Genomic DNA, 16,128 nt, shown 5'->3' on the forward strand with positions numbered 1-16,128 from the left:
ATTAGTTGTTGCCTGTTCCGTGAGAGATTTGGAATCATAGTACAGATGGATGCTTATAGAGAGGCTTTTCTTGGCTAATTAGGGAAGTTTTTCTCCCACTAGTAACTCTGTTACTAGAAACTATTTCCCATCTTATCAAAGGACTCTGACTTTTGTTCCATGTTGGAGCAGAGGCTGATTTCAGCAGCCCTAGAGGAATCCGTGCAGGGGATGAACAAGAGCAACGTGAGAAGAAACTTTTGAGGCTCCTTAATGCAAGCACATCAAGAAGTGCACTTGTGAGTTTCCACGTTCCATTCCTCTCTTAATACTTTTCAGGAATTGAAACCATTTGCTAGCAAAACTTGCCTGTAGACTTTTTGGACAGCAGCCCCTCTGATACAGCTGCTCTGCTAGGCAGATTGGAGGAAGAACTTGCTAAATACCCTGAGCTGCCAAATTCCTGGCATGGTTGGCTATTTTCCTTTGAGTGAGTCTAGGCAGAATGAAGACATTTCAGAGATAAAGTATGAGGTTTTGTTTTGTTTTTCAGAACACCTCTAAAGCCTCTGGGTGTGAATCACTTTCCAGATAAAAACAACTGGGGAGATGCCCTGCCTTGCATTCAATACCTCAGTTTAAAGAGGCTTTAGTTCTAACTTTAGCACAGCATACCCAACCTTTACTCATATTTCTACCATGAACCCAACTAATTTGACCCTGTGATTTAAACAGCCAGGGGATCAAGAGACCTCTTGAAGAAGGTAACCTCTGCACCCTAAAGGTTATTTTTGGTTTCAGATGTGAATCTGAAGATCTTGATATGCCTAAAAAAGGTTGGAGGCAGGTCTAATCCTTGTAGCAGAGCAAACAACCAGGACATAGCTTTTATTGATCTTAAATGGAATAGTCGAACAATAACGTAGTTTGGGGCAAACTGGTAAATGAGTAACAAGAATAATTCAGAAAGTGAAGACTCTTGTCAGTCTGAGAAACGAGACTGGGTATTATTACAGATCAAGACTAACAGCATCCCAGCTTTGCCCTGTTGGCTGCACCTCTACTTGCTGTGAGGAAAATCAACTGATATTCTTGGGGAATATCTGGGAAATGGGGCTAAAACTCCCTGAGTTATGGAGAATTTCCTAATTGTAACCCAGCATGTCTTAAAATTATGCATGTCAAGAAGTGTTCATCCAGAGAGAATTTCTGGATGTTTTGGAAATCATCTCAGCTGGAGATGCAGAGCAAAGTCCCAGCTCATCTTACTTCACTGACTGGTTGTGCCACAAGTTTCTCGTGCATCCCATGAACAAAATCTATGACTTCTGCTTTATTTCTTACTCTACATCTTAGACAAGCAATTCTTTCACTTATACCAGCCTTATTCTGAGACAAGAGCTTTTCTTAGCCATTACTACAAAATATAGCACAGGAAGCACTTACATGTATGCAATTCCAGACAATATTGTCTTTTCCAGGGGTGCTGATTATTTGTTCCCTTCTCTGTTGGGACCAAAGTGATATTTTAAACCATCAGCAGGACTGTGATAACATATGGCCTGAATGCTTTGCTTGATTTGTCCTGATCCTAATACAGTTTATCATCTCCATCAAGAACTGAAGTATAAACAAACAAGAAAAGGCCCTGTTTCAAATCAAAACCGTTGTATTCAACGGTTTTTCAAATCAAAACCTGATCTGTTTAGGCTTACCGCTGCCCACCAGGAGGCTGAGACAGAAGCTCAGAGCTACCTTGGCAATATGCAGTACAAATTCTGGCCATTTTCTTCAGGCAGGAGCTGTTTTCCAACTTCATTCCTAAAGGACTGGGTACAGTCCTGGCTGCCAGTATGCTAGAAGGAATCTGCTTAAAGCTAGCTGTTAGGAGGCACTTCACAAATTGATACCCTGCTCTTTCAAATCCAAGCAACCTTGTGTAGTTTAGGGGAGTTTTTTGGTACACCTTGGATTGTGCGAAGTAGTGGTCACTGCAAGGTAAGCCTTGGTTATGGTTCATTACTTACAGAGATAGGTGACACATAGGCTTGCCAGCTGACTGAAAACCACCCCGCTATAATACAAAGTTATATAAATGTAGTTCCTGAAAAAAATCAGGAACAAAATCATACCTTATAGCTCCCTACATTTTTCTTTCTTTCTTCACGTTTCATATACCTGAGAAGATGTGAGGACACTTGTACAACTCCAGCAGCTAAAATCCAGACTTTTGAGTGGATCTTTCTCTCAGGGAAAATCTTCTATGAATGGGACAGTAGTTGGTTAGACTGCATCATGTGTACCTATCTTTTTGGTCCACAGCTCCTGTTATGATGAAAATATCAGCCCTGTGCCTTAGGGATTTTCTCTAAATCATTGGTTTAGCATAGAAGATGTCAGTTTTAGTCTCTCTTAAAAGACTGACTTCTATATTCTCATATTTTCATGGGAGGTGGCAGTCTGGCCAAACAGGCAAAACTCTACTAGATGTGAAATGAAAGCCTAACTTAAATTTGAGCCCTGGTTTCACCTGTTTCAGTGGAAGTGCTTGTGGCTGCACTTTAAATAGTCCTGCAGTTCACCTCCCTTCTCCTTTTAAAGGAGGAGAGTCTAATTACAGGGAAGGGAAAGCAGTAAAGTAAGTTAGGCTGCTGTGCACTCAGTCAGCTGCTTGTGCTGTGTTACAGCAAGGTGTTACTTGGGGTTCTGCAAACTTGCTGCAAAGATGTCACGGGTGAAAATTCCAGGTAGGTCTGAAGGCAAGCAGTGAGACAGGGAGCACCAGGGCAGGCTCGTTAGCCTACAGCCTCTGAGATTTTGGTAGTGTGTTGTCTTTCTGGTTCAGGGGACGGAGATGGGGTCATTGAGCACTTTCTTCCTGCATGGAGGCATTTTCGGATAGTGCAGCAAAATATCGGTGGTATTGTTTAAATCTTGCCCTGCTCATACTGAAGAATAACATTGTCCACCCTGCAGCAGCCTGATATCAAATCATTGTAGAAGGGGTCAAAGGGGTTTCAGGAGTCTCCAGTCAACCTGGCTAAGCTCAGAAGATGTGGGGTGCTGCAGTCTCCAGGGAGTGGGAAACCTCCTGGGTATCAGGAGTACAGCTGGTCAGGCCTTGCAGAGCAGCACACAAGGGCATGTGACTGCCATTACAGAGCCCTGAAGAACATAAGCATCTAGTACGTCCGATAAGAAAGAGCATGTTTAGAATTGCAGTGCTCTGTTGTGTGACAGATATGTCCTGGTAAGTGAAGCTGGTATTAAAGCCGTGCCCTGAAACATCAGTGGGAGTTTGTTGACCTTCATGAGTGTATTTTTCATCCACTAAAGAAATGAAAGGTCAAACTAGGCATTTCTGGGATACTTACTTTGCAAACGAATACATGGAGTTCAAATACCAGGACTGGATGCATTTGAACTGCAAATGCAGGCTGGACTTTGGAAAGTCAGCAGCTGGAGGCAGTGATGCCAGAACCCAGGTCTGAATTTTCTGGGTCATATGGAAAGGGCATGAGCAGCACCCTCAAAATGTCAATGCCACCCTGTAAGACCAGGAGTGAAAAATCTATGGAGCTGCAGTGTCTCAGCTGTCTGATCCTGTTGGTGAATAAGTGGAGGTGTGACTCTAAGTGACAGCAGAATGAAAGAGAAACATGTTTGAAATCATTATCCATCCTGATCTTCATAAAGGGTGGTGGGTCACTGCCAAAAAAAAAAAGTAGATAGCAAAGCAACCCTGGCACTGAGTCACTAAAACATTTGCTCTTTTGTTCAGGTAGGAGAATGCTGTTTTGCCCTCTTAAGTTGTTTCTATGCTCTTCTGCATCCCTGTCCCTGAACAGAGGTGTGGGGTAGACCTTCCAGGGCAGCTGGGTCCTATTGGATGGCTAGATATCTGGTAGTTGCTTGTAATGTTGACTGAGATGATTTACGTTCTAGAAAATATTCTTCCCCTTGGACAGCTGCAGGGAAACCCAGAGCTTCCTGTAAGGCAGAAGCCAGATCTGAACTCTGTAAAGGAGCCTCAGCTGGATGGCATTCGCAGTGTGGTTCATCTATGCACAAAGTGCTGAAGCTGTTATCACAGCACAGTGAATGCTGAAATTACATCCTTGTAGTGTAAAAAGTGACAAGTACTGTTCTTTCTTTTGTAAGTGGAAGCCTTTGCCTAAACTTGCACTTCACCATTCCCTTTTAAATCACTGATTTGATGATTAGGCAAAAAGGTTTAAATTTTTAAGGGCTGATCACATCTGTTTTTGTTTTGTTTTTGTTTCGTCTCAAACAGCAGAAGAGAAAGGTGAGTATTGCTGGTTTTCTTTTTTACATGTAAATGCACTGCTGTGTTACTGTCTAGACATGATCACTGGAAACAAACAGAAGTTACATGATCATGGTGAACTTTTAGCAGTTCAAGAAGATGCTATTTCTCAGCAGTGCCTGTTGTGCCCTTCACTGTTTCATGGAATAGTTTGGAACTTCTGGTCCCTTGGTACATGAAGCTGCTTTTTGGTAAATACTGTCCTAGCACCCCCAAGCTCCTGTTTAGAGGACTGCTTTCCTCTGTGGCAGGAGGAGAAACGCTCTGCGACTTCCCTTGCGCCTATTCACACTTTTTTTTTTTTTTTTTTCCTAAACAGAGATCCAGCCTAAATTAACTTTTTTTGAATGCATCCTGCTCCTAGTGGATTTGATCCATAAGGGAACAGATTCAGTGTTTCACCTCCTTTACTCAGGATGAATCCCAGAGCATGATGTCCCTACCCTTGTCTTCCTACTTTGTTTGCTAAGGCCATATGTGTCAACACCAACCATTTATTACTGAAATCTTGGTTTTGTGATGTTGCACTGCTGAGAAATGGACCTAGTGCCAAAATTTGCCCACGTGTTTACAGCTCAGCACAAACCCCTTTGCCTTAACATATAGTAGCAGGAAAGGAAGCCACTGTTACATTTCCCAACTAACCTACTGCTAGGACTTTGGACCTGTAAACTCAGGAGTATGCTGTTGTGTTCCCCCACAAGACCCTGTGGGAGCAGAAGTTGGATAGGTTCAATGCTGAAAATCTCTTTCAGGTGTAGCGTATTTCTGTCGTGCATGTCAGCCCTTTCTGCTTTGGTCCTCACCTGCTGACCATGATGTCTTGTTGGACATGTCAGTGGTGTGGTCCCGTGTGCCCTTCTTTCAGCATCGATCTTCACTGTGCTTCATGCTGAACTGCCAGTGAAACCTGCTCAGCAGTGTCCACATGCTGCTGTGCAAGTGTGCGCTTTGAGATGTTCCCAGAAGAGCCCTTGGGTTCTTGTTTTACGGTATTTTGCTGGCAGTAGAAAGGCTTTTAACAACCCTCTTCAGCTCCCTAAAACTCCAACCAACCTGGTGTCCATGGGGACTTTTCATAGAGCCATGTTATCTGGCACCTTTGCAGGATGCTGAATGTGATGGGTTGAGAGGGGCCTAGGCCACACGTTGGTACCCTAGCTAGGAGCTATTCAGCTGCCTTGTGATGGTAGAAACTATTTTGGCTGCTAGCTTTGTCCATCTCCATGTCCACCTCTGTCTTCATCCTGCCTGGATGCCTTGTGGAACAAGTAGGCCTTCCTGGAGTTATAAGGGCTCTGCCAGCCCTTCCCTCTTCCCCCAGTGCATAGTCTCCTAAGTGGCCTTCCCAAGGGTTTGCTTCTTTCTCAGCCTTTTTGTGCTACTCTCAGACTGTGGGTTGTGTTTAGCTTTTCCGGTGTGCTGCGGATGTCTAGGTGTGTCTCTGGTCCACAATGTGTGGGACAGGCCCTGTAAGCTTGTTGAAAAGTCTGGAGGGTGCTCAGGGTCTTCCAGGTGGGGTGGAGGTGTGTTAGGGAGATGAGAACCGAGCTCTAAGCTGATGGCAAGGAGCACCCTCCTGTTCGGGTGGCTGGGAGCCAGGTGCCCGTGTGACCCTGTGTCCTGCTTTCTCCTTTCAGAGATGGATGAGGCAATGCGCTCCTTTGCAGAGAAGGTCTTTGCCTCTGAGGTGAAAGATGAGGCGATCAGGCAAGAGATCTCTCCTTTTGATGTGGAAGAGATCTGCCCCATCTCGCGCCAGGAGATGAGAACACACATGATGCTTCAGGAGAGTTCCTCCGCGCCAGAAAAACGGTGAGAGACAACCAGGGTAGTATGGGAGAGGGAGAGGAGCAGTGTCTGCTCATCCCCAGCCAGAACTGGAAGAAAGCAGGGGGATCATAAATCAAGGTCTGTGAAAACAGTTCACCACACCCAAAATGGGTTACTTCCTCGGTAATCCCAGAGCGTCTGTCAGGTGCTTCAGGGTTTCCTTTCCAAGTGTTCCCACTGATGGACAGAAAGACACCCTTGGCCTGTTACCTCAGCACTAGCACCGCAATGGCCACAGCTCTGCTGGAGAGCTGGGAGACCATTCTCCGGAAAGGCGCAACCTCCAAAGACCGCGTGTGCTTTTGAAAGTCTGTGGCCACTTAGAGTGCGGTGGCTTCTAATCTTGGCAGTGTCTGTCTAAGGTGCTCAGAAAGCACCAGTGAGATGGTTGATGTGCACAGCTGGAACATGACTGGTAAGTGCCCCTGACCTGTGTGTGACCAGTCAGGGCTGATTGCCTGAGGCTTTCTTCCCTGGCAGGAGGAAGCGCATGCTCCGCCTGAAGACGATTGCACTGGCACTCCCTGTTGCTCAGAAGTCTATAACCAGGCTGTCCACTATTGATGAGGTCATCTCCACCTCCCCCCTGTACCAGACGGTGCCTGACTTCCAGAGGGTACAGATCACAGGGGATTATGCCTCTGGGGTAGGTACTTGCATGGCTATTCAACTTCCCCATGCTGGTTATCACCTCACCTAGTCCTTGCCTGGCCCTCGTGAGTGCCAATTGTCACAGGAGCCTTCACTAGGTGCAGTGGGGACAGTCTGTGTCTTCCAGCTCTATTTGTGTCTCATAAGCATCTAATGGTGTCCTGCTGCATCCCTGGAGGATCCTGAGCTGAACTTCCTAAGGAGTCTCTGGGGATGCTGCGTGCTGCCCATGAGTTCCTCTGTACAGTGGGGGAGGGCACAGAAGGGTAGGAGATGCTCATTCTGCTGCAGCCTGCTCCAGCTTGCACACAGCTACGCCTCTCTGAGACCTGTGCACATAGGGCAGAATCACAGACCGGTTGAAGTTGCAAAGGATCTCCAGAGGTCATCTTGTCCAACCCTCCTGCTCAAGCAGGGTCACCTGGAACTTGTTGGACAGCACTGTTAGCACAGCTTGGCCTAATTCCCCCTTCTCCTCCTCCTTTCTTCCACAGCCTCCTATTGTGTTTGTGCTGCTTAAGAGGTGCTGATGGCAGATTGCCCCCTCTTGGGCTGGGGCAGGGTGCTCAGCTTGGAGTTGATGGCACAGAAGCCATTAGGGGAAGCTGAAACTCCATCCATGCAGAGGCACATTCCTTCTGCCATGACTGTGCCTAGCTGCAACTGCTGCTTGGTATTCTGTCTTGCTGCTCCAGTCTGACCAATCTTAAATGTCCAGAACACTTGTCTGTGCAGTAAATCACAAATTCTTGGCATATTGGCTGAGTGTAAGTTGTTGGTCATGCTTCAGTTTTCAGCCGGGGCTCCAAGAATAGCTTCCAGCGTTCTGCCCAGGCCTGGCTTCTGTTTCAGTGCCAGCTAGAGCTTGAGCTGAGGAATGTAAGCGGAGATGACAGCTGAAACTCATTTGTTCTGGCATGAGGAACTTCTCTTTGCCATGTCCAAAACTTCGCCCATCATCCCTTCTTTGTCCTGCACAGGCAGAGCAGTGGGGGGGAGGGGATGATTGTAACTTGCTGTAAATGTAGCTGTGCTCATTGCATTTTGATGCTCCAGGGTCTCTCACAAGCAGCTGGGTTCCTGTTGTGTGGTTGCATTCAACAAAAGCTCTCTTGCAGGTGACAGTTGAAGATTTTGAAGTTGTCTGCAAAGGCCTGTACCGTGCCTTGTGCATTCGGGAGAAATACATGCAGAAGTCTGTGCAGAGATTCCCCAGGACCCCATCTCAGTACCTGCGTGCTATTGAAGGTGATGTCTGGAGGGCAACTGACACGGGCCCAGGTACGTTTAGGCACCTGCAGGGTTTTGCTCTCTTGCTTCAGCTTGGGACAGACGGATGTCAGAAAAGGGTTGTGAAGTGCTCCATGGGGAGATTGCTTACCCAGGCTGCTGATTCTGTGTCACAGTACTGGGGCTATTCCTGCCCCATGCTGGGGGTGGAGGAGCGTGGCAGGATTGTGGGGTTTTGGCCAGCAGCCTGCGTCCTATGGTATTCTCCCCTCGGTCCAGTGTTCACCCCGCCAGTGAAGGATGGACAAGATCCCTTTGAAACTGGAAATCTCGGTGAGGACCTGGGATACCATGTCGAGATGAAGGATGGGGTAGTTTACATCTATGGCGACAAGGCGGCAGTTGGAAGAAAGGAGCCAAAGGACCTGCCCTACCCCTGCCTGGAGCACTTTGTTGATGACATGAACTTCCTCTTGGCTCTGATCGCACAGGGGCCTGTGTAAGTGCCTAGCCTAGTGCAGCTGCATGCAGCCAAACAGCTACTGCTCCATCAGACAGAAGGAGAACCAGGGAAAAGCTAGAGTTGCCCCTTCCTCTCCCTGAAAGGAGGGAGGAACCCACTGATGCCAGCCCAGTGGCTGGAAGCCTGAACAGGAAACTTCTGCCAGACCTAGACCTCTATGGCAGAGGCCCCAGGGGAGCAGTTGAGGGATGGCCGGCCTCAGGATCCCACCGGGCCACATGCGCAGCCTGCTGGCTACCAAAGCATCTTTGGTCCTTGTCAGCAATGTTGGCTGGGGTCTTGAGCAAAGTCAGTATTCAGGGCTTGGAGATACCCACTGCGGGTGTGTTCATACCTGGCAAGACCTTCCTGCAGAGCTCTGTGGTACGGCCAGAAGCACCGCAGGGAGGCAGGCTAGAGCAACATGAGTTCATCCACGTCAGGCGAAAGCTCCGTCCCAGTGCGTTTGTCTGGCTGTGCCCAGTCACTGTTCTGCCCTTTGGTTTTACCAGGAAGACCTATGCTCATCGGCGCCTGAAATTCCTCTCATCCAAGTTCCAGGTGCACGAAATGCTAAATGAGATGGAGGAGATGAAAGAGCTGAAGAACAACCCCCACCGTGATTTCTACAACTGCCGGAAGGTAAATGGCAAGGCTCACAGCCCTAGTGACCCTGCAGCTGAGCTGTCGTCGTACCTGCCCCTCCCTGAGACATGCAGATATTAGAGTCAAGGTTTGGGACACCTGCATTGCTCCTGCTAATGGGATGGGACTGACACGGCTGCTTTTGGCCTGTGCCATGGCTGGGCTGAGCCACACAATTTGGTCTCACTTAAGGGGTTTGTTAGTCTCCCCGTGGTTGTACCCAAGAATCCCATCCTGAAGCTGGATAGCTGTCCCTCTACCTTCTCAGGTGGACACGCACATCCATGCTGCAGCCTGCATGAACCAGAAACACCTTCTGCGTTTTATCAAGAAATCTTACCGTGTGGATGCTGACCGCGTAGTTTATGATTCCAAGGGCAAACAGCTCACCCTGCAACAGCTTTTCCAGCAGCTCAATCTGCACCCGTATGACCTGACAGTGGATTCCCTGGACGTCCATGCAGTAAGTGGTTGGGCACTTATTGTAGAACTATTCTTACATCATTCTCATCCACCCCCACAGGCATAGCTTTTCCCTCTCTACGTGTACTCCCATGGCACACTGCACACATTGGTGTTTGTGGTAGGGTTTAGCAGCTCCTAGCTTTCTGGGTTCTTTAGATCAGTCCCTGCCCAGCTGGTATGCTTGGACCCAGCATGTGTTTGCAGGATGCAGCCCTAATCACCTCTACTTCAGGGGCGGCAGACATTTCAGCGCTTTGACAAGTTCAATGCCAAGTACAACCCTGTGGGTGCCAGCGAGCTGCGTGATCTCTATCTGAAGACGGAAAATGCTATCAATGGCGAGTACTTTGCTACCATCATCAAGGTAGGAATATAGGGGAGGAGAAAGCACTTCATCTGTAGGGCTGCTGTGCCTAGGGGATGGAAGATCCCCATGCACTGTCTCTTCTCTTGGTTCTCAGGAGGTTGGCTCTGACCTGGAGGATGCCAAGTACCAGTATGCAGAGCCTCGCCTCTCAATCTATGGGCGATCCGCTGAGGAGTGGCACAAGCTAGCCAGCTGGTTCAACAGGCATCGGGTCTATTCCCCCAATATGAAATGGATGATCCAAGTACCTAGGATTTAGTATGTGCTGTGGTTCTGAGAGCACTGTGCCTTATAGTGTGCTGTAACTTACTCTTTTACTTGAAGGGATTATGGGAAGAGCGGGCCATGTTCCTCTGCTAGTGGTTAATCCCTGTCTCTGTCCACAGTGATGTGTTCAGATCTCAGAAATTCCTCCCACACTTTGGGAAGATGTTGGAAAATATCTTTGTTCCTGTGTTTGAGGCAACTGTCAATCCTCAAACCCACAAGGAGCTGAGTGTCTTTCTACGCCATGTGAGTGTTACCTGATGATGTTGTCAGGGTGTGGTGAGCTGTGATGTTCCTGTTTGTGCACAAGAAATAGGGCATTGGCTTTGCCTGACATGAAACATGTCATCAGTGGGTTTGCAGCTCTTCTGCCACATTCTGGGAAAGGATGTATGCCCAGAAGTGCTGGAAGGAAGAGGTCAGGCTCCCTGGGCTGGGCTGCTGGGGGACTGTAAGAAATGCTGTCCACTTACCTCCTGGAGAAGTGGTTTAATGTGAGCTTTCTTTCTACCCCTTGATAGAGCTAAGGGGTTTATGAGGAGTAAGGTCTGCAACCTCACTCCTCAGTTCTGCTCCTGGGTAGGGCAGGGGTGTGGGTTACAGCCAAGCTATGGTAAACTGCAGTGGGGCAGGTTGAGGCAGCCTACCTGGGCATGATGAAGTAGGGAGCTTTGAGATACAGCTTTTTTTTGTTACTTTGCCAAGCAGATCACTGGATTTGACAGCGTGGATGATGAATCCAAGCACAGCGGACATATGTTCTCCACTAAAAGTCCAAAACCAGAGCAGTGGACTTCTGAGAAGAACCCATCCTATACCTACTATATATACTATATGTATGCCAACATCCTGGTGCTTAACAACCTACGCAGGTGAGGCCCAGGATCTGCTAAGAGACCTACCCGATGGACTGGCAGAAGGTGGCAGAGGCCCTCCTTGCTCTGCCACCAGCGTAGTTTGGAGCTTCATGTCTCAGAGCAATTTCCAAACACTCCTCAGTAGCAAATGTGATGGACTAGGGTGTAAAAACATTAGGATTGCAGAGATGTGTTCATTGCATGCACAGCAAAGAAAGAACAAGTAATGTGCTGTTAGGTCAAGTTGGGTTATTGTGGGACACACTGGCAGGGGCTGAGCTGGACCTGAAGTCAAGGGATATTGCAGCACATGCCACCTAACCCTGTTTACCTGCTCTGAGTCCTCCTTCCGTGTGCTTAGGCAGCGTGGTATGAACACGTTCCTCTTCCGTCCACACTGTGGGGAAGCTGGGGCCATCACACATCTGCTTGCAGCCTTCATGACAGCAGACAACATCTCCCATGGTCTCAACCTCAAGAAGGTGAGTGGAATAGGCTGCCACAGAACAGCCCAGGAGTGGCAGAGGAGAACGTGTTCACAGCTGATCCTCTGCTTTCAACTGACAGAAGACAGCCTGGCTCCAGGCAGATATTGCACGATTCCCTGGGTTTTCCCAGGCGTGTTTGGGGGTGCGGTTGTGAAATGTATTTACATTTCCCAAGGATTCAGCATTACAGACCTATAATTGGATAAATCTGTATCTTTGGAATCAGTTGAGGTCTAAAATCATCCAGATTTCAACTCTATTGGTCTCTCATGCTCCCTGTGAGCCCTGGAGGGCTGCTAGCTTGCCTACATGTCCTTTTGCGCGACTCAAGCACCGTGCATCCAACCCTTGGCTGAGGAGCTGGGTTGATCTGAGGTGTGAGCCTGAAGAGGTGGAGGTCACAGCAGCTTTATCCATAACCTGACAACTCTGCTCTCCTTTGCAGAGCCCAGTGTTGCAGTATCTATACTTCCTTGCCCAAATTCCCATTGCTATGTCCCCGCTCAGCAACAACAGCCTCTTCCTGGAATACGCTAAGAATCCACTGCCTGACTTCCACCAGAAGGGCCTCATGGTGTCCCTTTCTACAGATGACCCCATGCAGTTTCATTTTACCAAGGTACTGTGTCAGCTCAGCACCTCTCCCTGTCTGAACAGGGGCAGGAGTGCAGGGGCCCAGCTTGTCAGTGGAGCCAGCGATGTTTGCGGAGGGCCTGGCCTCAGGGGCTCTCTGGGCCGGCCGGGCCGCGCAGGCAGAGGCAGCTGGCCTCTAACACCGCCTCTGGCTGCAGGAGCCCTTGATGGAGGAGTACGCCATCGCTGCCCAGGTCTTCAAGCTCAGCACCTGCGACATGTGCGAGATCGCCAGGAACAGCGTCCTGCAGTGCGGGCTGTCCCACCAGGTGGGTGCCCCCGGGGGGGGGGGGGCGGGCTGGGCCGCAGGGCGCTGGGGGCCGGGCCCCGCGGCGGCTGCCGGGGCTTCCCCCGGGGTCTGCGAGCGGGGGCCGCCGCCAGCGGTGCCCGGCGTCGTGCCCGGCAGGAGAAGGCCAAGTTCCTGGGGGAGAGCTACCAGGAGGAGGGGCCGCAAGGCAACGACATCCGGAAGACAAACGTGGCTCAGATCCGCATGGCCTACCGCTACGAGACCTGGTGCTACGAGCTCAACCTCATCGCCGAGGGCCTCAAGGCCGAGTAGGAGCACGGACGGGCGGCGGCGGCGGCGGGGCCTCGGGGCCGGGCCCCTGCGGACTGCGGCGGGACCTGGGGCGGGGGGGGCTCAGCGGCAGCCGCCGGGCATTAAACGGCGTCAGCCAGAGCTGCAACGGCCTCAGGGGAGCGGGGCGGGGAGAGGGGCGGGGAGCGGGGCGGGCCGGGGCTGCCGCGCCCCTCAGCGCGGGGCTGCGGGCTCCGGACGGGCGGGTGCGTGCGGGGCCGGCGGGCGGCGCGGGGCTGGACGGGGCTCGCCCCGCACCGCGCGGGGACCCGGCCGCGGAGGCGGGCAGGGGCCGTGGTGCCCGGCCGGGGCCTCGCCGCGCTGCGCGGGGCGGGGGCGGGGGGGGGCAGCGAACGAGCGGGAGCCGAGCCCGGCGGGGAGGCGGCCGGGCCTGCCCCGGCCCTCACAGAGCGTCCCTGCGGGGCTCGGCCGCGGCCCGAAGCGGTCGGGCGGCGCCGGCGCCCCCGCTCCTCCGCCTCGCCGAGGGACCCCAGCGGCCGTCGGGGCCCCTCTCGGCCGCGCCGTCCGCGCAGCGCCGGGCTCCGCCCGCTGCCGGGCCGCCCCCCCCCCCCCCCCCACACCCCGGCCGAGCGCCGCCCGAGCCGGCGCCGTGAGCGCGGCTGCGCCGGGGGGAGCGCCCGGGGGGGAGCTCGCGGAGCGCCCGGGCCCTGCCCGGAACAGGCGGGGGGCGGGGAGCAGCCGCCGGGCGAGCCGGGGCCGTGTTCGGGGGGGGCCGGGAAGGGAGGGCCCCGGGGGGCCGGGCCGATGGAGGCGCGGGGCCCGCAGCCCCGCCGCGTCCCCGCGCTTCTCTGCAGCGGCCGAGCGGCCGTCCCGTCGGGGGAATTGCCCGCCGTCTGAGCCTTTAGAAAATAAAAATTCCCGCAGCGATAATCCTGTGGTGAGAGAAGAAAGGGGCCCAAAAAGGCTCCTGGGCGGCCCGTCCTAAAAAATACGTCCCTGGCTGCGTGTCCCGGTTTGTCACGGGGGGGTAAACGCAGAGAACGTGCGGGGGAGCCGGGCGTGTGCTGGGGGGCATTGATCGGGGCTGCGCCTCACACAGCGCTGCTGCCTGGGGCGGCTGGAGGAGCTGCCCCGGAGCGCGGAGCCCTGGTGCTGTGCGCGGGTCTCCGTCCCCGCTCGGACGCGGCTCCCGAGGCTCCGTGGCTCTGGTGCCCTGGGGACGCGGTGCCCGGCCGCGTGTCCGGGAGGTTTCCCCGCGCTGTCCTCAGCCCGCGCCCTCCGAGCGTCGCAGCGCAGCTGCTGCCGTGCCGCTGGGATGTTCCCAAAGCGATGAGCGGCGGCCCCGGCCCCGGGCAGCTCACCTGCGGTGGCCTTTGTAAGGCGAAGGTGTTTGTGGCTTTAGGGTGGTATCAGCTGGGGGGAGATAGGTACTCGGACCTGAGAGCCGGAGGGAGTCACTCTGCCGACAGAATCTCACTTCTGAGAGCTGCACCGAGACATTGCAGCAGGATCACTCGTGTTTGGGTTTAATTTTCTCTCTGTCCCCCCTTGGTTCTGAGTTCTTACATGAAGCTGCACTGTTTCTGGGGCACATAGGCAGTCTGTGGTGTCGTGTCCCAGACAACTCCAGTTTCCAGTATTGCAAACCTGAGTGTTTAGCTACCATAAGTCAGGTTAAAAAAAAAAAAGCAAGCCTTTAAAAAAGTAGTGCGGGTTGCCTGTATGTCCTCTTCCTCTGCTGCGGAAGCCTTCACAGCTTATATGTTTAAACTTTTTTTTTTTTTTTTTTTTTTTTTTTTTTTTTTTTAGCATGGGTAGAAACTTACTTTAAAGAACTGGAATTTCGTCTGTTCAGAAAAACAGTGGAAACTGAGAGTCAGGCGTGTCTTTCTTGCCTATATAAAAGTCTTAGGACCCATGACAGTGGTCAGACTTAATCTCCTTTGGCCACATAGTTAAGATTAGCATCACACTTGCTGTGTTTGGCATCTGTGCTGTACATTGCCAGGTATTTGATAAGATGGGACTCCATTCCATGGCACGATATGCAGAAGCTTCAAATAAGTTAATAACTTAAGTTGCTTTGAATGGAGGTGGAAATGACTAAGCATGCCACATTCCTGAAGCATTACTTATTTTGATATGAAATCGGCTTGTTTGGTACTGCCCACATCGTTCAGGCATCAGCGTGACAGTTTTGTTCAGAAACGCTTCGGGTTTGTTCTGGAGCTGAACAGAATGAGAGTAGCTGAGAACTCTGGAAGGGATCCTTGCTGCCATGCTGACTGCCCCCTCATCCCCCCAGGACAGCTGTAGCCTTTTGAAGAGCAGAAGCTGTCTTGTACTTGGCTACCAACACCAGAAACTTAGTGGCAAGGCGATCTGTTGTCTCTTAGGTGGTTTAGAACTGCATAAAAGGTGCAGAAGATTGCTTCAGAACTTGCCAAATCAGTGATTTGCTTGTTCTCGCGCCTGTTGTACAGCAGGATAAGGTAAGGTGGTGTGTTAGTGTCTTTGTTTAGCTAATTACCTGCCAGCATAATTATAGCGAGGGGGTTTGCAGGGAACCAGTAGCACCAGCAGCTGGTGGGCTTGACTTTGGCATTTATTCTTGGACAGTGCTGGCACCATTCTTTCCTTGAACGTTTGGTTTCAGGAAACTGGATTGTCTTGAGACTGTGTGGAAAATGTGTAGCACCCTCTCTGGCTTTCTGAGTTGGAAAAAGAGTAAGGGCTGCCTATCACGTGGTGTGAATGTGCCTTTATTCCTCCGCTTTGGATAAAGAGGTGGAAGCTATCTTCAGACAGCATGGATCTGAGAGGGACTCTTGGGGAGAAATGTGTGATACTTCTGGCGTGTTTTGTTTAGAAATGATTTCATGTCCCTTCGTCCGTGGCGAAGGGACATGAAATCATTTAATTTCCTTGAGTTTGGTCCCTGGGCATCCCCAGCTGTGTTTTGTTCCTGTTGCAATGTTCTGTTTGATTTTTAAGCCACTGAGACCTCTAGTTCCTTCTGTTAGCCCTCCCTGATGTGTGCTACAGAAGCAGGCTTTGTGGGATGTGTGCTGTGAAAGTCTGTCTTGAACGTGTGTTTTGGGGAGGAATGTTTATCAGCAATTGGCCAGAGTGCAGCTGAGAGCTTCTGGTGATGTGTGTGGCTGGAGCGTAGCTGATGGTGGTTTTCTTCTTTTTGTCCTCAGGTTGTTATAACAGGCAGTCCCTGCAGCTCTGATATCGGGGTTCCTGGAGACCACTGGGTGCTTTGGAGTCTCATGCCAGCTTGGTACATGCAGGGCACAGGTGAACCCGAGCAAGGCTGGAGATGGGGTGTTTGTAAGCA

General features: G+C 51.3%; 1 protein-coding gene across 2 annotated transcripts; it reads left to right on the forward strand.

The window, feature by feature from the left end:
* The first annotated feature begins 1,680 nt into the window (after positions 1–1,680).
* Positions 1,681–16,128, forward strand: AMPD1 (adenosine monophosphate deaminase 1). 2 transcript variants are annotated; one of them, XR_014685846.1, is made up of 16 exons: positions 1,681–6,121; positions 6,620–6,785; positions 7,909–8,071; positions 8,300–8,519; positions 9,035–9,164; positions 9,436–9,630; positions 9,865–9,996; positions 10,094–10,257; positions 10,386–10,512; positions 10,975–11,138; positions 11,485–11,605; positions 12,057–12,230; positions 12,403–12,513; positions 12,651–12,802; positions 15,182–15,277; positions 15,989–16,032. XR_014685846.1 is itself a non-coding variant. In XM_084498142.1 (15 exons), exons 1-15 carry the CDS (start codon positions 5,868–5,870, stop codon positions 15,996–15,998), a joined length of 2,283 nt encoding a protein of 760 aa, XP_084354268.1. In that variant the 5' UTR covers positions 1,681–5,867; the 3' UTR covers positions 15,999–16,128. The 2 variants fall into 2 exon arrangements, 1 of the variants encoding a protein (XP_084354268.1); XM_084498142.1 differs by lacking the exon at positions 15,182–15,277 and having other exon boundaries at positions 15,989–16,128.

Source organism: Aythya ferina (assembly GCF_964211825.1).
Source record: "Aythya ferina genome assembly, chromosome: 25".
Lineage (NCBI taxonomy): Eukaryota > Metazoa > Chordata > Aves > Anseriformes > Anatidae > Aythya > Aythya ferina.

What these genes read in the sequence shown, in the direction of transcription:
- AMPD1 (XM_084498142.1), top strand. Translation starts at nt 5,868, where the DNA reads ATGGCAAGGAGCACCCTCCTGTTCGGGTGGCTGGGAGCCAGGTGCCCG. An exon ending in ATTTCTACAACTGCCGGAAG is followed by an intron (nt 9,165 to 9,435) that starts GTAAATGGCAAG and finishes CTACCTTCTCAG; the next exon opens with GTGGACACGCACATCCATGC. An exon ending in ATCCAAGTACCTAGGATTTA is followed by an intron (nt 10,258 to 10,385) that starts GTATGTGCTGTG and finishes CTCTGTCCACAG; the next exon opens with TGATGTGTTCAGATCTCAGA.